This window comes from Eretmochelys imbricata, chromosome 4 (assembly GCF_965152235.1).
Source record: "Eretmochelys imbricata isolate rEreImb1 chromosome 4, rEreImb1.hap1, whole genome shotgun sequence".
NCBI classification, from domain to species: domain Eukaryota; kingdom Metazoa; phylum Chordata; order Testudines; family Cheloniidae; genus Eretmochelys; species Eretmochelys imbricata.
Genome location: NC_135575.1, coordinates 82,920,237 through 82,946,773, shown reverse-complemented (window position 1 = coordinate 82,946,773; position 26,537 = coordinate 82,920,237). Strand labels below are relative to the sequence as shown.

General features: G+C 41.6%; 1 protein-coding gene across 1 annotated transcript in view; it reads left to right on the top strand.

The window, feature by feature from the left end:
• Positions 1–19,333, top strand: part of ENPP6 (ectonucleotide pyrophosphatase/phosphodiesterase 6) — a 53,392-nt gene extending 34,059 nt beyond the window's left edge. Inside the window, exons 4-8 of the mRNA XM_077814534.1 lie at positions 6,456–6,597; positions 8,319–8,498; positions 12,253–12,390; positions 17,670–17,793; positions 19,128–19,333. Of these exons, the coding sequence (XP_077670660.1) occupies positions 6,456–6,597; positions 8,319–8,498; positions 12,253–12,390; positions 17,670–17,793; positions 19,128–19,333 (790 nt within the window). The remainder of the gene's footprint in view (positions 1–6,455; positions 6,598–8,318; positions 8,499–12,252; positions 12,391–17,669; positions 17,794–19,127) is intronic.
• The last annotated feature ends 7,204 nt before the right edge of the window (positions 19,334–26,537 follow it).

Here is a 26,537-nt window from a genome sequence, read left to right as displayed (position 1 = left end):
TAAGTCTTGGGTCTGGAAACAGGAACTCCTGAGTCTAATCTTGTAGTGAAATCCTGGATCCATTGAAGGGAGTTTTGTCACTGACTTCAGTGGGAACAAGATTTCACATCTGGAGTGTCCACTGACTTGCTTTGGGCTCAGTCCAACTCCTGTTGATGTCAAAGGAAAGATTGTTTCAGGAAGATTTCCCATTTCTTTGAATCAAGCCCCTTGAGAAAGTCACTTTAGCCAACATTTTCAAAACTACATGCCCAACGTTAAGCTCCCGTGTCCATATTTAGAAGCCAAATTTTACATATACACATTTGAAAATCTGTGTAGGCCAAAATCTGTGTCTCATTTTCCTGTAAAATGGTGTCATGAAGATAAGGTCATGTTTGTGCAGTACTTTGAAAATGTAAAGTATTTCTTGGTTACACCATATACTCCGCTGTTTTCAGCATTCTTTATGGAAAAAATGATAGCTTACAAGAGCTCAGTCTTGTAAGGTTCTGGCCACTCCCGCTCGGATCCTGCAAACCTCTTATGTATGTGCTTAACTTTAGGCATGTGATTTGTCCCATAAAAATCACATGCTTGAAGTTAAGCATTTATCCTACAGGATTGAGCCTTTACTAAGAAATTTCATACCTCAGTCTAAATAAGTCCATTCATCTCATACGATGAAGAATAAGTAATACTTAGATTCTATACGGCTTTTATATTGAACTAAATGATGATTTGGGAATGGGTGAGGAGAGAAAACACACCTCAGATAAAAGTATTTGAAGGCTGTAAACATCAAAAAAGAAGAGAACTATTCAGAGAGAGGTTCAAAAGGTACATCTGTAGTAGAAGTAATCAGATGAATTTAAGAAAAATTAATTTAAACTGAATAGTGGGGAAATATTGTTAACAATGAGATCTGTTAAACTGTGGATTGTCTCCAGAGGGATGAAATAAAGGCACCTTCACTTCAAATATTTTAAATTAGAGTAGACAAAGAATGAGAAAATGTTTTGTACTGAATAAGTAACAGAGATAGGCTGGATTGCCTAAGGGTATGTCTACACTATGAAATTAGGTTGAATTTATAGAAGTCTTTTTTTAGAAATCATTTTTAGATAGTCGATTCTGTCTGTCCCCACACAAAATGCTCTAAGTGCATTAAGTGCACTAACTCAGCGGAGTGCTTCCACAGTACCGAGGCAAGCGTTGACTTCCGGAGTGTTGCACTGTGGGTAGCTATCCCACAGTTCCCGCAGTCTCTGCTGCCCACTGGAATTCTGAGTAGAGATCCCAATGCCTGATGGGGCAAAAAACATTGTCGGAGGTGGTTCTGGGTACATGTCATCAGGCCCTTCCTCCTTCCCTCCCTCTTTGAAAGCAACGGCAGACAATCATTTCGCACCTTTTTTCCTGAGTTACCTGTGCAGATGCCATACCACAGCAAGCATGGAGCCCACTCAGCTCACTGTCACCTTATGTCTCCTGGGTGCTGGCAGATCTACTGTGGGGGCTGCTGTGATTTAAGTAGCCAATGCAATCAAAGATCTGCTGATATCAAGGGTAGTGACCCTGGGAAATGTGCAGGTCATAGTGGATGGCTTTGCTGCAATGGGATTCCCTAACTGTGGTGGGGCGATAGATGGAGGAGAGGAAAGTGATCAGGAACAGTCAGCATGGATTCACCAAGGGCAAGTCATGCCTGACTAATCTAATTGCCTTCTATGATGAGATAACTGGCTCTGTGGATGAGGGGAAAGCAGTGGACGTGTTGTTCCTTGACTTTAGCAAAGCTTTTGACACAGTCTCCCACAGTATTCTTGCCAGCAAGTTAAAGTAGTATGGGCTGGATGAATGGACAATAAGGTGGATAGAAAGTTGGCTAGATTGTCGGGCTCAATGGGTAGTGATCAATGGCTCCATGTCTAGTTGGCAGCCGGTATCAAGTGGAGTGCCCCAAGGGTCGGTCCTGGGGCCGGTTTTGTTCAATATCTTCATAAATGATCTGGAGGATGGTGTGGATTGCACTCTCAGCAAGTTTGGAGATGACACTAAACTGGGAGGAGAGGTAGATACGCTGGAGGGAAGGGATAGGATACAGGGGGCCCTAGACAAATTAGAGGATTAGGCCAAAAGAAATCTGACGAGGTTCAACAAGTGCAGAGTCCTGCACTTAGGATGGAAGAATCCCGTGCACCGCTACAGACTAGGGACCGAATGGCTTGGCAGCAGTTCTGAAGAAAAGGACCTACGGGTTACAGTGAACAAGAAGCTGGATATGAGTCAACAGTGTGCCCTTGTTGCCAAGAAGGTCAATGGCATTTTGGGATATATATGTAGGGGCATCGCCAGCAGATCGAGGGACGTGATCGTTCCTCTCTATTCAACATTGAGTGAGGCCTCATCTGGAGTACTGTGTCCAGTTTTGGGCCCCACACTGCAAGAAGGATGTGGAAAAATTGGAAAGAGTCCAGCAGAGGGCAATAAAAATGATTAGGGGACTGAAACACATGACTTATGAGGAGAGGCTGAGGGAATTGGGATTGTTTAGTCTGAGGAAGAGAAGAATGAGGGGGGGATTTGATAGCTGCTTTCAACTACCTGAAAGGGGGTTCCAAAGAGGATGGATCTAGACTGTTCTCAGTGGTAGCTGATGACAGAACAAGGAGTAATGGTCTCAAGTTGCAGTGGGGGATGTTTAGGTTGGATATTAGGAAAAACTTTTTCACTAGGAGGATGGTAAAGCACTGGAATGCGTTACCTAGGGAGGTGGTGGAATCTCCTTCCTTAGAAGTTTTTAAGGTCAAGCTTGACAAAGCCCTGGCTGGGATGATTTAGTTGGGGATTGGTCCTGCTTTGAGCAGGGGGTTGGACTAGATGACCTCCTGAGGTCCCTTCCAACCCTGATATTCTATGGAACCCATACCCCTATCTTGGCACCGGAGCACCAAGCCAGCAAGTACATAAACCGCAAGGGGTACTTTTCAATAGTGCTGCAAGCACTGGTGGATCACAAGGGACGTTTCACCAACATCAACGTGGGATGGCCAGGAAAGGTACATGATGCTCGCATCTTCAGGAACTCTGGACTGTTTCAAAAGCTGCATGAAGGGACTTTATTCCCAGACCAGAAAATAACCATTGGGGATGTTGAAATGCCTATAGTTATCCTTGGGGACCCAGCCTACCCCTTAATGCCATGGCTCATGAAGCTGTACACAGGCAGCCTGGACAGAAGTCAAGAGCTGTTCAACTACAGGCTGAGCAAGTGCAGAATGGTGGTAGAATGTGCATTTGGACATTTAAAAGCGCGCTGGCGCAGTTTACTGACTCGGTTAGACCTCAGTGAAACCAATATTCCCACTGGTTATTACTACTTGCTGTGAGCTCCACAATATCTGTGAGAGTAAGGGGGAGACGTTTATGGTGGGGTGGGAGGTTGAGGCAAATTGCCTGGCTGCTGGTTACGCGCAGCCAGACACCAGGGCGGTTAGAAGAGCACAGGAGGGCACGGTGCGCATCAGAGAAGCTTTGAAAACCAGTTTCATGACTGGCCAGGCTACGGTGTGAAAGTTCTGTTTGTTTCTACTTGATGAAACCCCCTGCCCCTTGGTTCACTTTACTTCCCTGTAAGCTAACCACCCTCCCATCCTCCCTTCGATCACCGCTTGCAGAGGCAATAAAGTCATTGTTGCTTCACATTCATGCATTCTTTATTAATTCATCACACAAATAGGGGGATAACTGCCAAGGTACCCCGGGAGGGGTGGTGGAGGAGAGAAGCACTAGGAAGGGTGGTGGAGGAGGGATGGACAAGGCCACTCAGCACTTTAAAAGTTTAAAAGTTTAAAACTTATTGAATGCCAGCCTTCTGTTGCTTGGGCAATCCTCTGGGGTGGAGTGGCTGGATGGCCGGAGGCCCCCCCACTGCGTTCTTGGGTGTCTAGGTGAGGAGGCTATGGAACTTGGGGAGGAGGGCAGTTGGTTACACAGGGGCTGTAGCGGCGGTCTGTGCTCCAGCTGCCTTTCCTGCAGCTCAACCATATGCTGTGCATATTAGTTTGATCCTCCAGCAGCCTCAGCACTGAATCCTGCCTCCTCTCATCATGCTGCTGCCACCTTTCAGCTTCAGCTCTCTCTTCAGCCCGCCACTTACTCTCATCAGCCTTCCACCTCTCCTCCTGGTCATTTTGTGCTTTCCTGCACTCTGACATTGTCTGCGCTCTGCCAGTGTGCGAGGACAGTATGAGCTCAGAGAACATTTCATCACGACTGTGTTTTTTTTGCTTCTAATCTTCACTAGCCTCTGGGAAGGAGAAGATCCTGTGATCCTTGAAACACATGCAGCTGGTGGAGAAAAAAAGGGACAGTGGTATTTAAAAAGACACATTTTATAGAACAATGGGTACACTCTTTCACGGTAAACCTTGCTGTTAACATTACATACATAGCACATGTGCTTTCATTACAAGGTCACATTTTGCCTCCCCGCACCACATGGCTAATCCCTCCCCCGTCCCCGTGGCTAACAGCGGGGAACATTTCTGTTCAGCCACAGGCAAACAGCCCAGCAGGAATGGGCACCTCTGAATGTCCCCTTAAGAAAAGCACCCTATTTCAACCAGGTGCCCATGAATGATATCACTCTCCTGAGGATAACACAGAGAGATAAAGAACAGATGTTGTTTCAAAGCCAGCAAACATACACTACAATGCTTTGTTGTACAATGATTCCCGAGTACGTGCTACTGGCCTGGTGTGGTAAAGTGTCCTACCATGGTGGATGGAATAATGCTGCCCTCCCCAGAAACCTTTTGCAAAGGTTTTGGGAGTACATCCAGGAGAGCCGCAAATGCCAGGGCAAATTAATCATTAAACATGCTTGCTTTTAAAACATGTATAGTATTTTGAAAGGTACACTCACCAGAGGTCCCTTCTCCACCTGGCGGGTCCAGAAGGCAGCCTTGGGTGGGTTCGGGGGGTACTGGCTCCAGGTCCAGGGTGAGAAACAGTTCCTGGCTGTCAGGAAAACTGGTTTCTCTGCTTGCTTGCTGTGAGCTATCATCTTCCTCGTCCCCAAAACCTGCTTCTGTGTTGCCTCCATCTCCATTGAAGGAGTCAAACAACACGGCTGGGGTAGTGGTGGCTGAACCCCCTAAAATGGCATGCAGCTCATCATAGAAGCGGCAAGTTTGGGGCTCTGACCCAGAGCAGCTGTTTACCTCTCTGGTTTTCTGGTAGGCTTAAGTTTCATGCGGCACTGCTTCGGATCCCTGTTATGGCCTCTGTCCTTCATGCCCTGGGAGATTTTGACAAAGGTTTTGGCATTTCAAAAACTGGAACGGAGTTCTGATAGCACGGATTCCTCTCCCCATACAGCGATCAGATCCCGTACCTCCCGTTCGGTCCATGCTGGAGCTCTTTTGCGATTCTGGGACTCCATCATGGTCACCTCGGCTGATGAGCTCTGCACTCACCTGCAGCTTGCCATGCTGGCCAAACAGGAAATTGAAATTCAAAAGTTTGCGGGCCTTTTCCTGTCTAGCTGGCCAGTGCATCTGAGTTGAGAGTGCTGTCCAGAGCAGTCACAATGGAGCACTCTGGGATAGCTCCTGGAGGCCAATACCATCTAATTGCATCCACAGTACCCCAAATTCAACCGAGCAAGGCCGATTTCAGCGCTAATCCCCTTGGCAGGGGTGGAGTAAGGAAATTGATTTTAAGAGCCCTTTAAGTAAAAAAAAAAAAAAGGGCTTTGCCGTGTGGACGGGTGCAGGGTTAAATCGATTTAACGCTGCTAAATTTGACCTCGACTCCTAGTGTCGACCAGGGCTAACACAGCGGTTCTCAACCTTTTCCATGTCAGGACCTCATTTTCTGCACTGGGATCTCCCTCCCATCCAGCTAAGACAGTCTTTTCCATTTAGCAATTTTGGAAAGACTAGGTGGTCACAACCCCAACCCCTGTTCGCAACTCACAGGTTGAGAATCCCTGACCTAACACATTCTTCCAATCTCTAACTTCCATGATTTCCCCCACACCACCCCCTTTGTTTTGACTGGTGTGCCCAACAAAAGATGTGAATTTCAGATTATCTTGGGATCTGTCTCCAAAACTGGCTGAAGTCCATGAGTAAAAAGGAAAACTAATTAAAATAAATACAGTATTCTACATTAATGGGTCAAAACATTGTATTAGCATTAATGTAAACTGCAGTGTTTTGGACCATTACTGTAGAATACTATTTTAATAAAGGAAGCCAGGTCTAAGAAACACACACAAAATCTTGTTGCAGTGATCCTAATGCAGATGATGGTATATACTGTTGATAACATATCCTTGATATATACGAGGCAAGTTAAGGTTTAATTCAATGTTCACATGAATAAGAATGAGTAGTATTGGCCCCTGAAAAAGTAAAACAAGGTACATGTTGGAACCTGTCTTTTTTGCTATGTTGCAACCCCAGAAATGGCAGTGCAGAAATGGCAGCAGTGTATTATGAACGCATTGATGTGGAAGGCCACCATTTTGGTCCTTCATCTGTTCAGAGGAAGAACGCTTTGAAGGCACTGGACAAAGTATTGAACAACATGACCAAACTAATCAAGGTCAGTGATGTGACAAAAGATTGAGTGCTTTGGTATTCTTCATTTTTCTTTCTACCCTGATCCTTGTTACCATTAAAGCTCCTTTGCAACAATTCACTGGTTAATATGCATGTGGCATTTCAAAGGCTCCAAGCTATTAGTACCTCTCCCTTTGTAAAGTTTCCTTCCTGCATTGGACAACTGCTTGGTAGTGAAAGGTTCCTTGTTATACCTGGTGTTTATAGTTATGATCTGCCTACTTTCTTGAACATAGTACTTAGCTGAATGAGTCAGTTCAATGTTATAATGAGTTACCCCTTCCACCTTAAAATAACTCCACTGTTGCAACAAATGTTGCTAAAGAGAGATTTCTGAAACAGTATTTAACTGAGACCATAAAACAATGTTGTTTGAGGAGGTTAAAAAATGGCTCTGCAAGACATTATGGAGGATGTTATGCATATTCATACTCAGGGGTTAAATTCCGCCGGAGTTGTCCAGAGCGGAGTTCCGGTAAATATTTTTAAATCCACAGGGCTGATGCCCCAAACCCCAGTGCTTCCAAGGGGGCCTCTGGGAATTACTCTTTGAGAATTTAAGTCCTGTTCATACCCATACAATGGCAGTTAAGGTTGCATTTCTGCAATAACAGAGCTTATTGATTTTGCTGGGAACTTAAGGCATGATACTGCTGCCCTTCATTTAATTTCAGTAGACACCCTGTATTGGTCTCCGGTGGTTTGCATGGCAATATCACTAGCCCCAGGAAGCTGTAAACCAGCAGGGACATTGCTCTTTTCAGAAACAGAGTTGTCAACTGGAATTTACACTAGGGAGATGAGTAAAGACTACTCATTTTTATAAGGGCTGTAGAATCAGACAATTACCTTTTATGGCAGATTTATGGTGTCTCTGTATCTTGCAACTTTGCTTTAAAAATTATCCAGCTGATTTTATAGCAGGGAATGAGCACATCAGGCTGCTGTGTAAAAGCCAGTTCTGTGAATTTCTCTGCTACCAGGAAGCATGAAGTGCTATTGGTAACTGTCCACAATGGTAAATACACCTTGAGGTATTAATTTCCTCAGCAATGAGTAATATGAGGAAGGGAGTGAAAAATATCTCAATAAACTATAAGACCACCAGTTTTATATTTGAGGGAAATGACTGACCCACACAGATGGAAATGGGAAAGTTTTTCTCAGTCTATTTGGACTAAACAGAAAAAGAGATTAGGTCAGATCCTGGTCTCAGTGAACTCCCATTCACTTAGATGAGATTGGGATTTGGTGCATAGCCGTTTGTATGAAATGTTCATTAACAACAAATGCATAGGACTGAAATACTACCTATAACTAGAGACAGTGCCAGGAAGTTTGATGGCACTTATCCAGAGGAGGATTAGGATCGAGATAGGGTTTGATGGTCAGGTTTAAATTTGAATCAATAGTAAGATTTGGATTCAAATGAGATAGTGCCAAATTCTTGTGACCAGCATTTGAAAAATCTCAGGCCAAAATAATGGAAAATCTCATGAGATCTGTCTGAACAGACCAAGACCAAACTTTTTGTTGTTGTTATTTACTGTAAAGTATCCCAGGCAAAACCCATCCCCACAGTAATTCCACTGATTGCAGCAGAACTTAGGCAAGAATGAATTCAGCCGCCTAGCACAGAACTTTGACTCAGGAACACACTGTATTCTTTTCAAACTGTAATTGCTGTCTTCACTAATTTGACAGGACAAGGGCCTTCAGAATGACCTGAATGTCATTTTTTTCTCGGATCATGGGATGACTGACATTTCCTGGTTGGACAAAGTGATTGAGTTGAAGAACTATATCAATATGACTGATATTATCCAAGTAAAGGACCGAGGCCCTGTTGTGAGCCTGTGGCCAACTAAGGAGAAGCAGACGGAGGCAAGCAAAAGAATCACCTTGTTATTTCTTCTGTTTTATACCAATCATTTCTCAGCTTTAGTCTGAATCCCAGGAGTCCAATTCTGCCCTCAGATATGCATGTACAGGTCCTACCGAAGTCAACAGGAGTTGCATATCAGAAGGCAGAATTTGGTCCTGTGATTCCAGTTTCACCTAATGATGGATGATAAAGTGCAAAACATTTTTGAGTAAAAGTCACATCATGCAAATCAAAAACTATAATTTTTCTCTGCATTATATTCTTTATGCAAATACACACACACACACACCCATCCCATATTAGCAACATCTATTTGCTTTAGGCAGAGAGGTAGACTTGTTTTCTACTTTTTTAATACTATAAAACACTATGCCAACATTTTCTAACCTGGTGCCTGACACTAGACTTAATTAGGCTAACATTAATCCATAAATAAATGTTCAAGGGGACCTAAGCACCCCCAGCTTCCACTGAGATCAAGAGGAGCACAGCATGTCTCAAAATCAAGTAAGTTCTACATCCATTTTTAGGCACCTATATAGAACCCTAACTTTCAGCATCCAGGCTGGGATTTTCAAAGAAGTTTAAGGGAGTTAAGTGCCCTAATTCCATTGAATTTCAATAGCATTTGGGCATCTAACTTAATTAGGCTCATTTGAAAATTCTGGCATTTTTTTTTTTTACACAACAATGGCAATCTCTTTACAACAATTTTGAAGCATTAGCATTTTTGATTCAATAAATGATAAAAGCCGAAAACTGCTGGTTTTGAGACTGTTGGAAATAAAATTATGGAAACCAAGTGAAGTTCTAGACTAATTTTCTTAAAGTGCAATATGGTTAACAAATAAGAATGCCCCATTGACAGTTAACCAAAAAACACACTCTTGAAAAACTATTACTGTTTTCCATAGAATCAGAGAAAGTAGACATATTAAGTGATCTACAGTCCAGGTACCTGCTAGTGCAAAATTGTTTCCTACAGTTCATCTTCTGTTGGTTGCAGTTTCATAACTCACTTGTACATTGTAGATTAAATGATTATAGGAGAGGGCAAAGTCTGTAGATTTCTGCACAAAAACAGCCACTTTAGGAAACAGAGCTGGTATTGTACTGACTTGATGGTCTGACCATTTGAAGCCAGTGCCAGGGTTTAAAGTGGTCTCAAAGGAATGCCAGAGCTTTCATGTAGGGCTCGCACAGTTATTAAAATACTCATAATGCCCTCTTTCTGGATGCTGACCTGCCTCAGTCTCATAACAGAGGCCTCTACATTTTTTGGCTGGATCTGGAAACCACCAGCCACCTGTAATGCTTGCTGCTCACATTGACAGAGCTCATGCCCCCATTCAACAAAGCACCTGCTTAACTTCCATTAAATGGCTCTATATCCCTGGATAGTGATGGAATGCAGGGTGTTGCTGCATGGGGACGTTTTTCTGATGGATTTTTCTTCAGGACTCCAGAGCACAGAGTAATCAGTAGTACCCATTTCACTTCCCTAATGGGAGTTTCTGGGGCTTTTTTTAAGGAAATGAAATTTATCATCTTTCCCTAGGAATGCTACTGCCCAGAGTGGGCTGTCCTCCCTAACCTTCCCATTATCTAAGGGCTTGGGTACACTTGCAAGTTGGAGCTCATTAAATCAGCCCCGGGCGCCTAACTCTTGAGGTGTCCACACTGGCAAGGGACTTAGAGCGCCTGGACTCTGAAGCTGGAGCGCTCCTGGTAATCCACCTCCATGAGAAGCATAAAGCTTGCTGCGCTCTGGCTGAAACGCGCGGGTGTCAGTGTGGACGACGTGTTGCATTACTGCTCTGTGATTGGTCTCTGGAAACATCCCATAATCCCCTGACGTCAAGTGGCCACTCTGGTCATTGTTTTGAACTCAGCTGCAGGTATGCGGATATCCCCTTTCAAAGCTCCGTTTCTGACAGCCGGCTGCTTATCTGCTCTGTGGAATGCTGTGAGTGTGTGAGAGGGACAGGCAGTGGGGAGGGGGTCTGCTGCTGCCTGAACTTACAAGACAGCATGCTGACACACACTCTGTCCCCAAAACACACTCTCTCTCCCCCACATACACACAACACACTCCCTGTCACACTCCCCCTCATTTGAAAAGCAGCTGCAGCCACTTGCACACTGGGATAGCTACCACAATGCACTGCTCTCTGTGGTCTCTCTAATTTGGCCACACCCCTGCGCTTGCAGCTGACAGTGTGAACACGCAGCAGTGTTTTCCCTGCTGCAGTCTCCAAAGGCCGGTTTAACTCCCGGCTCTCTACATCTGCAAGTGTGGCCAAGTCCTCAAGAGTGCATTTGAGTTTGCAGCTGATCATTTAGGGCTAGTCTATACTGAAAAGTTACATCAGAATAGCCACGTCTCTCAGGGGGTGTGGAAATCCCCCATGCCCCCCCGAGACTTTGTTAAGATGACCTAACCCCCAGTGTAGACAGTGTTAGGTAAATGGAAGTAGTCTTCCATCAACCTAGCTACCACCTGTAGGATTATCTAGAGTGATGGGCCAACTCCTCCTGTCGCTGTAGTGAGCATCCACACTGAAGCCCTACCGAGGTGCAGCTGCAGTACTGTAGCTCTGCCACTGTAGCATTTTAAGTGTAGACAGCCCTAGGAGGCAGTTACTGTAACAGCACCAGCAGTAACCATCTCAAAGCTATCAGTGTGGACAGACTCCAGGAAGTTCAGCCTTTTTCCTGCAAGCCAGACTCTCCCACTCTTAACTCATGTGAAGTATTCCCAGCACGATACTTTTGAGTAGTCCAATTCAATTTTAAAACAACAGGACTATTCATGAATTAAGGTTCAACTCAACATAAGAGTGGCAGGATTTGACCCAGTGAGTCCAGTTATTAGACTCTGGTGCATTGTTTCTTGATGGTGGCTGTAATTGTGGAGCATTTCCATGTGAGGTGTATATTTGGCCAGGGAAGAAGTTAAAAAAAGCAAATCCATCCTGCACGCATCTGAAACTATCACTTAAATATTCAGGCCATTGGCCTCACTTCACTTAAAGGCTGGGAACATTACCACACAATTAATGCATCTATCCTTCCATGTAGGTTATAACAATGAAAACTGTTGGGGAAGAGAGATATATACCCTTAAGTTAAAAAATGACCCTTCTCAACAATATGTTCTCTAAGTATTTCTGCTGAATAATTTGGGTTACATTTTTATGCAGAAATTCTAGACAATAGGATAATATTAATAAGCTAATTGAACTTACATAGTGCTGAGCATCTTCAAAGCTCCAATAAAACACTGATGAATTAATATCACAGCATCGTTATGAGACCGATGAGTGCTATTACCTCAAACAGGGGCCCAGGGCAACTGCCCCTCAAATCCTCTCCCTCCCCACCCCAGGCCCAGGTTGCTCTGCCTACTAGAGCACACTTTTTTTCACTGTTTAATTCAGTGTCTCCATAATTGTTTCCAGTGCTGTAGCTCAGTGTACATCTGTGCACATGTGTGTATACACACAAATTGTGTTTGCGTGTGTGGCAAATTTTCAAAGGAGCCTCCTAAAATACACCTACCAAATTTGCATAAACACCCATTTGCACCTGCAGAGTCTCATATTTGCATGCATTAATGAATATTTGTGCACACAACTGGACACTTACGAAGATAAGCTATCTGGTTTAAAAATGCAGAAGTTTCTCCTCACCAACAGATGCAGATGCAATTTTTACAGGCAGATGGTTTTATAATGTTTGTTTCTTTTACAGGTGCATAATAAACTGAAAGCTGTGCAACACATGAATGTTTATAGCACAGAGGAAATTCCAGACAGATTCTATTACAAAAAAGGGAAATTTGTGTCTCCTTTAACTCTTGTGGCTGAGGAAGGATGGTTCATAGCAGAGGTAAACCATATGAACAAATTATTGACTTACCAGTCTGGTTAAAAAATATAATATATAAAATGAATAAGAAAAAAGATGGAAAATTATAAGATTAATGGTGAGTTATACTATTGACTCAGAGTTTAGCTGGGATAAATACTACCGCCTCACATTTAAATACTAGAAATGTACGTTTAAATGAAACTAATGGTGTGACAACTACATTGAATCTAAGTTAAGATTGGTCCTTTGTCCTGTTGTGGAATAATAAGAGTTGAAACTTATTCCCTTTTGCATATAATTATTTTTCCTCTTCATCCAGTTTACCCTTTCCTTTCAGCCTTCCTCTGGTTAGGTTCAGGGATTACTTTCTTTTGCAACCTAAGATTATCCTAATGTATGACAATATTTCCTCCACCACAGTACCCTCAACTTGGTTCCCCGGGTACTTTTCTGACATCATATTGTCCCTTAAAAATACTATCTGCTCTCTTGACTTCCCCTCATTTCCAATTATTTACTACCATCTCCCCACCACTAAGCTCTACATTACTACAATTTTCAACAATTCCTTTGCTTCTGGTAATTTCCCCACCCTCTATTTAATGCAAAGGGGGTGGGTTTTTTTGTTATAGAAAAAAAAAACATTCATAAGGAACCCGTGCCCAAAGGTGATATAAAATACAGCATTTACTCAAAAGAGTAACTGTTTTAGGTGTATGTAAGTGAATGATTACAAGTGGTTGAAGATGAGCATTTTGTTATCTGCCATAAGCACAACTATGTTAATGAAGCATGTGTGTGTATATGCATGGATTATGCATGCATGCATGCATGCATAATCAAGAGCACTGATTTCTATGCATAGGACTCAGTTAAACCACCACTGAAATGCAATCACTTCTGGGGTGGAATACAACTGCTATTTCAGAGTGCCTTCCACAAAGGTGTTAAATGCCCATGGGAGGCACTCATCTTGCAGTGCATACAGACGCAACCACAGTCTGAAGACAGGAAATGAAGAATACCTTATCCAATTGAAACTGCAAGGATGAATTTTAGTAGGCAAATTGTTAATTAAATATTACAGAACTCAGTTAGTATACAGCGTTTAACATCGAAGCATTTTTTTTTAAAATAGTGGAATTTGTTATAGAGATTTTCATACAAGTTCTTCATTATTATAAAATATTACTCCTAGTATTTAGTATTTATATTTCATTCAAGTCTTTCAAAGTGCATTGCATATAGGATTGGTCAGGAAATAGTTTTCCCATCCCGTGATAATTTTCAAGATTTTGAAAAGTTTTCCCATCTCAAATTGGGACAAAAAAAATCAAAATCCTGAAAAAAAATTTGAAACTAAAAGAGTTTTGAACCAAAAATCCAAAACTTTTTGGTTTCAAAAATGTCAAAAGGTGACATTTCAACATTTTTCAAAACTTCTTTTCCAACTTTTTTTTTAAGTTGGGAAATTCATCAAAACTCTTTCCACAAATAACTTTTTGGCGAAAAAATTTTCCTCAAAAAATTCTCGAGCAGCTTTAACAACAAATGTTATTTAAGCCTCACAATGCTGAGGCTAGGTAACTATGGTTGTACACATTTTATAGAGGGGTAAATGAAGACACCACTATGGTAAGTGATTTGTCCAAAGTCACTTAGTAGTGACATAAGTCAGTAACAGAGTTGGAAATAGAACCTAGGAGTACTGGCCCCCAGTCTTTCTAATAATTATACCACACTTGCCTCACAAATTAACATAGCTAAACAGAACAGCTCCTTTTATGCCTGTCATATCGTTATCTGACTGCCACATTTCCAACATAACACCTCTAGTATGTGATGGGGAGTTTCAATGCCTCCTTTAAAAAAATCATTCTTGAATACGGATGGCGAGCTGCACATTTTCAGTTTAAAAATCTAAATGCCACTGTTGAGTTTCAAGAGTATATAAAAAAGTATCTGAAACCATTTTCTTTAATTGATTTTAGAAAAAAGGTTGTAACTAAAACCCTTTGTACAGTACCAGCTTAACATTCAGAACACTTATGTATACTGAAAAAAATTTAAATAATGGAAATTTGACAATCCCTTCATAACAGTCGAGCAAACATTGCTTACTACAAAATTATTCCTCCCTATTGTTTCTGATTTTCAAGAATGCCCTCTCATGCATTCACTCAATTCTTCCACAGCCCGGGTGTATTTTCATTACCAGAGACTCAGATTTGAAAAAGAAGCTGTGTCATATTTTTGAAGTAATAATTGAGATTTCAATTATTTTTCTGCCCAAACCACTGAAGAGTTTGCCAAGCTCTTTCCTATTGTGTTCACCTTTTACATTTTTTTTTAAATACTTTCCATTGTTAGTAGTATTCTCTGAGCACTGCTGGCACTATTTTTGAGCAGAAAGGGGGAATGTCTCTGGAATTTTCTACCCTCTCCATACGTTCCAGACTTCACTTTTGCATTTCAGTATCCAAAGCTCAATACTCCCCCTCCCCACCTTTTTTTTTTTTAGTTCTGTTGGTTTGGGTGTTGATATTATTTTGTTCCTCCTGAACCATTACTCATTCTTTACCTCAGTTTAATTTTCCCTATAAAATATTTGTGCTTCAGTACCTCTATACTTAATGCTTTGCTTGCTGGCCTGTATATATGTTATGTACCTCTACTGCTGTACTTTCTGCAGTTTAAACAAGCTGAATTTGTAGTTACAGGCAAACAGAAGTATGTAGGAGAACTTTAGAATGTCAAGAGGGTTAGGGAATTGCGTGGCCTTGTACATTAGTGGTTCACCATTCGAGATCAATGTTCAGTCTTGGTTTAAGTTAGACATGAGAAACAGGTTTGTCAAATCTCATCCTTCCTCCCATTTGTGCATATCACAAAATCACCGCACATGCTGGCACAGTTCTGAGCGACTGGTACTCTCCTCTCAGCAGAAGCCCAGGACTGGGTTGTGAGTTAGGAGTGTGGTGTCCTGGGAACACTATGTTGGGAAGCTGGCATAGCACGTGCCCATACTCTGCTTGCCTGAAGCCAGTGCTATTAATGACCCTATGCAACTATTTGCCAATGTAAAAGAAAGTAACAGGTTTTCTGACCCAAATACCAGCAAATGAGATAAAAGTTGCTATGTTTCTGACTTCATTTCACAGCAGCAGTAAGGTACTATTCTCTTTGTACTCTTGGGCTGGTGATCGAAGGGCATTCTGTTTCGTGAGTATGGCATTACTCGGGAAACAGCTGAGTCCATAACATCTGGCAGTGTTTTTAAAGGGATTAACTTCAGCCACGTCATCATGATATCTCCAAAGAAACTTTGCAACTTAGATAAGACTTGGCATGACTTGAGTGGATGCCTACAAATGCTGTACAACTTGTTCTATGGTGAGCAGCCCATTAGTTTTCTGGAACTCCATAAAGCAGAATAGCGGTGTAGGCAGGCACTATAGTAGGAGACCATACAAAAAAGCAGACTGACTCCATTTTCTCTTCTGCTTGCTCTGAGTGCTGTCAGTGAAATCGATGGAGACAAGGCAACAGATTTAATTTGTCAACTAGAACTGTTCAATTATCTTGTACATCTGCTGACTGTTATATACAAAGAAATGCACGGATACGCAAGGGCTTCCTGCAGTTAGCAGTCTAAAGATCTACACTTTATAATAAAATTTTGTATAGATCCCACAGTTTCTATCCATGGTCAATTGTTTGGGGGAGGGGGAGGGAAGAAGAGAGAATAAAATCAGATAATAAATATAAACAACATGGAAATGGATCTTAACTCAGTCTGTCTCATCACTGATCCGAGTTTACAGGAGCTATGGATACAAAGTGTACACACTGGCTCTCTAGTCTTTGGCCTGGCCACTCAGTGCCACTGTCACTCATCAGTCAGGAGAATTTTAACATATTATTAGTTGATGAAGTGAAATACTATTTAGAAGTCACTGAAGAGATTACAATTATTTCTCACTGATCACCCAGCTCTAGTCCTGATCCGATGCCCGGGTCTGGTGTTAGTAGGCACTGCTAAACATGCCATTTTTGGATGTAAAAGTGAGATCCTGATTCCTGACCACTTGTGTTCATTCAGGACTCATGGTCCTTTTACAAACAGTAGGTGTGTTAACTCCGGGGTTCTGGCAAAATTCCAACTCTGATAATTACATTATGGCCTTCATAAATTCCCTCTGCAGTTTCAGACACAACTATGTTGTCTTCTTTATTTCATGCCCTAAAATATTTGTGTGGTGTTCAACAGCTGCAACATTTCATTCCAGGGAGGATGCAATCCAGTGATGGAGGAAATAACCCTCCAATATTGTTTGTATGTCAGTTTGTTAAGATCTCTAGGAGCCTCCTAGATTACAAATACTACTATGAATTTTTCCTAAGTATTAGTTACTGTGGAGCTGGAGAGACTGATTCCAGAGAAATGTTTAAAAGTACTATTTCTGTGTAACATGGTTAAGTGAAAACAAACTGGAGATACGATGACCTTGTACAAGCATCTGAAGAATGTCCCCAGCAAAAACTTCCTAAATCAGGTCTATGGAATAGTCTCCTAAAGGAAGCCTCATTGCTTCAATAATAAAACAAGCAAACAAGACAAAATATTTGAGAATTTGTTGTAGGGAAGAGTCCTGTGTTGATTGGATTGACTGGATGAAATGGACCAACTTATTTAATAGATCTTTTCCTTTTCTGGCTTTTATGACATTGGTAATGAGGGCAAAGTACAAAATTAAATGTAAATTATTCCACTGAATTGAACAACAGAAATTGGTCAGAAAGTGGCATTGCTAGGAAGCAGCCATAGAAGAACTCAGTGTTATGGACTAGCTCTGTATCTATATTCACCCACCAGAAACATTCAGAGAAGAAGGGAATAGAAACTGGAAAGGTTATCTTCCCTGTTAGCTACCCTCAGGCTCAGGGCCTGAAGTTGTGGCATTGTATACAACTGAAGGTAATAAAAATATAAGAATATTCTTATGTGCCTTCGTTTTACATCTGTATTCTATTGTAATAAATCAAGTGCCATTTCAGTATACTTGCTATGTCCCCTATTGGTGACTATATCCTGCCCTTTCAGGGGCTGGACTTGATGATCTAATAAGTCTTTTCCCTCTCTGACTACTATGATCCTATGACTATGGCGGCAGAACATAAACTCCATTATAAAATAAAGGTTATGATACATTATTAATTACCCAGTTCTTTCATTATTTAAAGGCTCCCTCTTATGGCATTTATATGTTAACCTGTGTTTTGTTTTTCTTCCCCAGAGTAAAGAGAAACTTCCATTTTGGGAGAATGGCACAGGGAAAAAGGAGGCCTGGCAAAATGGGTGGCATGGATATGACAATGAGCTCATGAACATGAGGGGATTCTTCCTCGCATATGGGCCAGGTAGGCCAAATGAATGATCAGATAACCACAAACTCCCTACCCCACCCCGCCTCTACAATAGCTTCAGAGAAAAGGCAGATCCACAGTGCTGCACTGTTTTGGGTGGAGCGTTGATGTAGAAGTTAATTCTGGACATGGAGCCTGTCCATCACAGCCCATATGAAAGTAGAGCAAGCTTGCTCTCCTTTTAGCCTCTAGATCTTATGTGAAACTGGGGAAGAAACAATGATTACATTTGCTTTGCCGTTCAGACATCATGCACTTTGTATGGCTGCCTAAAGTAGGTGTGCAGGAACCTACCACTATGATCGCCCAAGCCTTGGATCAGCATTGAGTACCCCTTCCTGTTAATGTACTCACACATGGGCACATCAATAGGTCCTGTATTGTTTGGGATCCTCAGTTGTTTAAATCCTTCAGTGTTCTTTGGCACATTGGCCTCTCATGATGTGTTGCTATGTACACTTCCATGACATGCACACTATCATGGACTTCCCAACCAACTGTAATTATCTGGGATGAAATGGAGTCTCAGACCCTGATCTCTGTGTGATGTATATTATGCTATTTCTATACTACTACAAATATACAGGGTGCACAGGACTTCATCTGCAGATCTGAACACACTCTGGAGGTGTGTACCATTATCCCCATTTTACAGATGGGGAAACTAAGCACAGAGACATCAAGTGATTTGCCCAGGGCTACACAGGAAATCTCCTAATTCTCAAAACAGTTTCCAATCCATTGAACATTGCTGTTCTCAGCTAGGCTTGAGCTCTTTTAACTCTATATGAAATATAGGTATCCTTTTTTAGTCTTGGCAAAGGGCTCATGAAGGCAGAGTAGCCCCTTTGATAGCATCCATGTGGTTATTACTTATATCGTACAACTGCTGCATCATTACATAGAGAATTTCTGTGTCCCAGTTTGTCAGACCCTTTAAATATTGAATAGTGCATGCTCTTCACAGATGAGGGAGGAAAAAATAGAATCAAAATCTTTTACACAGTCATTGCAAAGCAAAACTGTCTGCTGAAAAGGCAGCAGAGCAATGTTTAAATGCACAAACACTTAAACATTTAAATAGCTCCTGTGTTTAATAGTTCCATTCTCTTTTCTTATTTGCCCCATTAATTTTAACAGATAATTTTGTATCCTACTCGCAAGACTTTCTATTAGTCTCTGGAAAGACATAAGGTCCCCATCCCACCTGATTCCTTGTTTATTGGATGCTCCTGCAATTCAAAGCCTCAAGCAAAAGAAATTATCCAACGTTAAATCCTCCTTGCCATTCAGACACCAAAACATATCTTTGCATTTCTTTGTTTCAGATTTCAAATCTAACTTCAGGGCGCCTCCAATCAGATCGGTCGATGTTTACAACATCATGTGCAATATTGCAGGAATAAAGCCACTATCGAACAATGGATCCTGGTCCAGAGTGGAGTGTATGCTAAAAAATAATGCCAGTTTGGCACAGTTATTCCAGTGGAGCAGCTGTGTGCTGGCATTAATTCTACTTTTATTGTTTGCATAACAGATCTCGTTACTCTGGCCCCAAAACAATATTGATCACTGTGACCAGTAACTTGATTTTTGTTTGTTTGGGTAGAATTCTTTATCTGAATAATGGCTTCAGTAACAGAATACTGTCTGGGTAAATTGCACCTATTCACCCAAATTCATCCCTCGAGTTACACGGGGGATAAATCACTGTGGTTATAACAAATGCAAAGCCAAATATTGCTTTCATTTACACTGTTGTAAATCTATACAGCAGTGTCAATGAGAGCAGAATGTGGCTCATTGTGAGAGTGAGTGAGTTAGTTACTCCAGGAGATAGAGAATGAATTCCCCCTCATACTACCATATCTAACTAAGGAGATGCTTTCACCTCTGCTTAGTTAGGGGCTCAAGACTGGATATAGTCCTTTGTAATTTTACCGGATTGTTTTGTTCTGGATTATTTCTTTCTCTCTGCTACAGCCCTGCCCTCTCCTCACAAAGCAGTTACATGCATGGTGTGCACTGCCCCATTGCTGTAAACAGGAAAAAACAGCCTCTCTCAACTAAGCTACAATAAACACAACCCTAAGAAAAAGTAGGCATGGGAGCATTCAAGAACCATAGCATCCTTCTTTCCCCATACTTTGTCTTTCCTTCTCCCTTAAGAGCATCAGCCCCCTCAGTACTCCATTAGCTCATAGAACCATAGAAACCTAGGGTTAGAAGGGACCACAAGGGTCATCTAAGTCTAATCCTCTGCCAAGAGGCAGGATTATTTGTTTCTCAACCATCGAATATAGAGGCCATTCCTGCACCCATTCAAGTCAGAAGAGTTTTACCATGGACTTGAATGAGTTTGAGAGCAAGCGGAGAGTGAGAGTTCCACAATGAGGCCAAACCTGAACTCAGGTCATCCATGTGGCAGTTTATTAGAACAGCCCATTGGTGATTTTTAAATTTAACGTCCCACTTGCCTATACAGAGGGCACCATTTATTTCACAATTCTAAGGCCACCAAATTTGCTACCCATATTTTTACCTCAGAATCTAAGATTCATTAGGAAAACAAAAACAGAACATTTTTAGCCTTTAAGCTTGAGAATAAAACCTTGAAAATGTGAATCAAGCGTCTACTGATACAGTAGCCCTGGGAGATATGAACTGTCTTGTTCTTCTTACTAGGACATTGACTCTGAAACCAAAAGATGACAGTTTAAATATGAACTATTTCACTGCTTATCATTTTAGGAGAAAAATCCAGCCAAATATGTTTTAGCCCCAAAAGGCCGCACTGTGGCAAGAGCCCCGACTGTCCCAGCTGCCAAAACTTCCAGCCTTCCCACAAGTTCCATGATGCCAGCACGCACTGTCAATGCAAAAACTTCCATGGATGTTGACAACTGAAAGCAGAGGGATGACAGAAAATAAACTGCATTTCATATCAGAATAAAGAACACAGGGACTATTCTGGTAATTGCAATCTTCATTTTCTGCTTAATTCATTAAAAACCTCCCAGTTACATCTAAATGAACTGGCCACCACATTTCCAGTCTGCTGCAGAATACAGGGCCTTTCTAATTGAGGCCCAGCTTATGGAGGTCTTGTCTATAAATCTTCAAGGAGAAAACTCATTTCCATATGCCAAAATTCTACCAGGTTTCTGTCTATCATAGAAATGTAAGGCTGGAAGGGACCTCAAGAGGTCAGCTAGGCCATCCCTCCCATGCTGAGGCACTCAAAATCTGAAATGATTTTAATGGCAATTAGCTCTGATGACGTGTCACTGTCAGAAGTCTAGAATTTTATTCTGCACCCAGCAGTGGGGTATCTGAATCCTTGTATGACTAACAGGAAGGCCTGGCCCTTCTAACTCCATGGAATGGCATTTGTACTACTCAATCACATGCACTCAACAAAGAAGGCGAAAGAGAAAGATAGAAACACAATAAATTCAAAGTGCACAAGTGAAGAAATGAGGTGTAACCATGCTGCAGAGGGCCTTAGCCATAACTCAAAATATGCCAGTGACAAGTATAATAAAACAGTTTGGAACACAACTGGCCTCTTCTCTGTGCCTTTCCAGATGAAGTAGCGAAACATAACACCATATGGTCTCGGTGGTCCAATACATCAGCTGAACTCTTGAGAGTTTTCAGCATCTGTTGCTTTTCTACCAGCAGCATCAGTGAAGAGCATGGTTTTAAGTGATTCCAGTTCAAGCAATGGAGCGTGCAATACTCGTGGCTCTTTTCCCTTCAGAAGGTGATTTCTGCAGCAGGGAGACATGTTTATACTGGTGGACTTTCAAAAGACTTTTTATCCTTTAACCAGTGCTATAGTAGTGAGAGGAGGAGCTTACAGGAGATATCCAGGTTTGACATTCAAAGCCATTTCTCAAAGAAGGATGACAGGATGAGGACAAAAAATTATACTGAATGAATATTTCATCACAGGGACCTCAAACCCAGTCCTAAATTGTATTGGTAAAGTTAGATAGGGATAGACTCTTGCGGTTTCATATCTACACTGGAGCTGAAAGGCGTAATTTCCAGTTTGGAAATGCTCGATACAGCATGCCAAAAATAGTCGTGGCTACATGGACAGTGGGATGGGCTAGCTGAGTGCATACTTAGGGTCTCAGATAGGATTGAATTCAGAACAGATAGCCCATCCTCCTGCCCCTGTAGTCGCAGTATGCGGCTAGTTTTAGCACTCTAGGTTGATCAGAGCCAGCAGAGTGTGACAACCCCAGATGGAAATTACACCTTCAGCTAGAGTGCAGACATACCCTGGATGGTAATCCATCTCGGAGGTTAAAGTCCCAAGATTAAGGTAAACCAGAACAAAAACAGGGAGGCAGAGATAGCAAATCCCAACTAAGAACCTGATTATGCCAATTTTACATTGAAACTATATCTCTAGATTGAGGTTCTAGTCAACATAAAATGGTAGAATCTGGCCCTCAACCAATAGCTATTTTATTTATTTCAGAAGATTAATTTTGCTTAGTTGTTAAAACATTTTGCTGCTATACTGCTTGATGTTAAATATGGGGGATCTACATGCATTTTAAAATGTTAGTAATAAGAGATTTACACATCTTTACATAATTTTATTTTTTAAATGTTTTCACTGTAAAAAAAAACCCACCATATCTAGAAAAGAGACATTTAGGGTTTGGTCCTGCAAGGACCCCAAGAACCCTTAACTCCTCGCAATGCTGATGGGAGTACAGGGCACTCAGCTTTACCTCAAAGGAGAGGCTCAGCACATTCTCAGTATGAACTCCTGTGGAAAGATTAGGGTCCTTCCTAGATAAAATAAACCTCTAAAAATTAATGAGCATACAAACCCAGAGTAAAGCACATTTTGGGTTGGTTTGGTACAGTTAATTTAAGGATAAATGATTACAGCATGAAAAAAATCAAATTAAACTTGACAAAAGACTTCTGTAATAGCGGTAAAGGTTTATGTAATGTCTTTTTAAAGGTCAAGTGAACCATCAAATCAATTGGGGGAAAAAAAAAGAAAATCAGCCTTTGTTATCAGGCTGTTGAGTATAAAAGGCAATTTAGGGCTTTCTAAGCATTTGCAGTGGCTGTGAAACAAGCATCTATTGTTCAAAGTTCCCCGTTGCTCTTTAATGGACCAGGCTCAATGAATTCATTGGAGCACATTTTTTTAAAAGTGAGAGAATTATCAGTATAAAAGATAACCAAATGACTAAATTACACAGTTTTGTTTGAAAACCAACAGGATATATAAAACACACACTAATCCCTTGACATTCTGGAGTCTTAAATCCTATAATAAAAAGGTTTCAATATTCTCTTACAGAGAAAAAAAGAGCTCAAAGGCAGCACAGGGCCAGATTCTGATTTCAATTACACTAGTGTAAATCAGGAATAACTGTTCAATTGAGTTATTCCACATTTAGATCAGTAAATGAGATCAACATTGCCCCACTACTGCATGTGAGGAACAGTTAGAAAAGTAAGTGTCCATATTCAGAAATTCTGAGTGTTTGCAAATATTGCAAAGTACATTTTCAAAATGTATGAGAATCTCATGGGGTTTAATGAAAACATCCTATGATAAAGCACTTCAAAATGTGTTCAATCTGTGAAAGGAAAATTCTGTAATAGATTAATATCAAGTTGGTCATCTCCAAGAGAACTGAGAATCGGGTATGTTTTAGAAGTGCATCTTGCTTTTTTGGTATTTTTGTACCACTATATTGATTCATGCTCTGGTTCAAAAATCAGAGCATTTTGCCTGTAGCGTCCTTATCTGTGTAACAAATAACTGAGGTGAATGTATTTTTAAAACCATGGTTCTAAGTGATGCTTTCCAATAATGATGGATTGTGAATGGGTGAATAATTATAAGAACACTGCATGATTTCTGTTAAAAATGGTATACATTTTTGTAAATAATGTAAGATTTAAAAAAAAATCCTAGAACACCTTGTCTTTCCTGGTTAATTGTTATATCAAAGTGTAGTCACGTTGGTCCACTTCTCACTTACAAAAATAGAGATACTGCAGTGTAAACAGTGTTTGAAGCTTATACTGACTAATCACCAGTGGGATGAATGATAACATTGTTTAAAAATGGTAAAGTCCTCAAAATATGCATGTAAATTAGATATTAAATAAATTGCACAAGATAATGTGGCTTGCATGTTGGATAATTTTTCCAGGGGTATTATAATAAAGTTAACCTTTTGAATCTGTTTGGTTTTTTTCCCTTCTAACTGCATGTATAAACATAGCAATATTAAACAACAGCACTGTCCATTGGTATCTCTACATCAACTAGGGACATATCTGTAAACATTTCTAATTCAATTTGTAAATTCCCTGTGGGGCAGGAAAGTCTTTTTGTTTTGTATCTGTACAGCACCTAGCACAATGAGGTGCAACAGATTTTGCTACTCACCACTGGTATGCCTCCTTGTGGCTCATCTGGGGATTAGCTTGCCACTGGTTGGATCCCCCTTCCTGTGGTCGTTCAACCCGTCATCTCAATCTCACCTTCCAGAACTCTGAGTAATCTTCTTTGTGACTTGGCCCTCTGGCCAATCACTATAGTCCTCCCCTTTTGGAGTCTCTCAAAGTCTCTCTGGACAAGGTGCACCTCTGCTGTTCCAGGAAGTCCTCCATTGTCTGTCCAGGGCTGTGCCACTTCCCCAGTGGCTGGTAGGAAACCTGGGCCCAGCCTCTACTCCAGGGTTCCAGCCCAAGGACCCTGTGTGCTGCAACTATGGGCTACTTACTCCCAGACCTGTTTGCTACTTCTCCGGGCTCTGTTCTACTCCTTCCTTCTATCCTCTGGGTTTACCAACTATCCAAGCTTCCTCCACTTCCCAGAGCTACTTCCCCCTATAGCTTCTCGCCAGACCCGGTAATCTCCAACACACCTCCCTCCTGTAAGGGAGTGATTGCAGACGACTTCCCCCTGCAGTTCCCTTCTGGTCTCAGCTTCTTAGCCTTATAGAAACCCTGCCTGTTCCTGTCCAGGTTAGCATCATCCTTAATTAAGAGTTATTGATCCCTGGCTCCCTTCCAGATGCAGCCTATCTCGTTAATTGGCCCATCTAGACTACCTTAACACCTTCAGGGCTAGTGTGAGGTAAACACCCATCATATGGGGCCCTGGTCCTTGACTGGGGCACCTAGCTCCTACAGTGAGACAAATAAATAATAATAATAATAATGGATGTAGTGCTGACTATCATGAGTAGTCCCACTAACTACCTTGCAAACAATTCTGCTGCAGGCTGAAAGTTGACATGGAGCAATTCTGTCAGCCCAGATGAAAGCATCTGTAGTAGAGACCAGAATTTATTACCACTCTTATGCGGCCCATATAAAGTAAGATGTTAGGGTTCATTTACCAGTGGACAGATGCACACATCACATACACCATCACAACTGGCACTGTATTTATTAGCACCCTTTAGAAAAGGCAGAATGACCCTTTCAACCCTAGAAATGGTCAGAGCAGAGCAAAATTGAGGCCTAATGGAGAAAGTAGGGCAGTCTGCACTGTTGCCTCTGATCTGTAGATAAATACAGAGCTGCCACCTCTAGGGATACTAGCCTGGTGCCTCTCATGAGCAGTAAATTCACACAAAGATTGTTAAAATAAATAAAGTGATTTTTAAACCCCACAGAAACAGAAGGAAATGAAACACTACCACTCTCACTCCGGTCAGAGCTCCTCTACCTGTCCAAGAACTGTAGCACAGAATGCTCCTAGCACCATGTGCTCTTTCCAGGGTGACAGGAGTAATTGGGGAAAGAGGCTGCGGTCCTCTTTTCACACATTGCTTTTCAAGGCACTGAAGCAGTGAACATAGAAACTAAAAGTCAGCAAATTAATGACTGAGATGCAGGGTTATATTGTGCCTGTAAACAGAAAAGGAGGACTTGTGGCACCTTAGAGACTAACAAATTTATTTGAGCATAAGCTTTCGTGAGCTACAGCTCACTTCATCGGATGCATTCAGTGGAAAATACAGTGGGGAGATTTATATACCTAGAGAACATGAAACAATGGGTGTTACCATACACACTGTAACGAGAGTGATCAGGTAAGGTGAGTTATTACCAGCAGGAGAGCGGGGGTGGCGGGGGGGGGGCGGGGAAACCTTTTGTAGTGATAATCAAGGTGGGCCATTTCCAGCAGTTGACAAGAACGTCTGAGGAACAGTGGTGGGCGGGAATAAACATGGGGAAATAGTTTTACTTTGTGTAATGACCCATCCACTCCCAGTCTTTAGTCAAGCCTAAGTTAATTGTATCCAGTTTGCAAATTAATTCCAAGTCAGCAGTCTCTCGTTGGAGTCTGTTTCTGAAGTTTTTTTTGTTGAAGAATTGCCACTTTTAGGTCTGTAATCAAGTGACCAAAGAGATTGAAGTGTTCTCCGACTGGTTTTTGAACGTTATAATTCTTGACATCTGATTTGTGTCCATTTATTCTTTTACGTAGGGACTGTCCGGTTTGGCCAATGTACATGGCAGAGGGGCATTGCTGGCACATGATGGCATATATCACATTGGTAGATGTGCAGGTGAATGAGTAGAAACCACTGCCAAGCTTGGGGGAGGCAGAGAGGTACTGTACCAAAGACAACAACAGGTGGCATTCTGTCAGTAGAGAAACTATGTGCTCCAGTTACCTCCAGAGCTGCTGGGGAGTACACCCAGAAGTAGCAATTACTGCAACA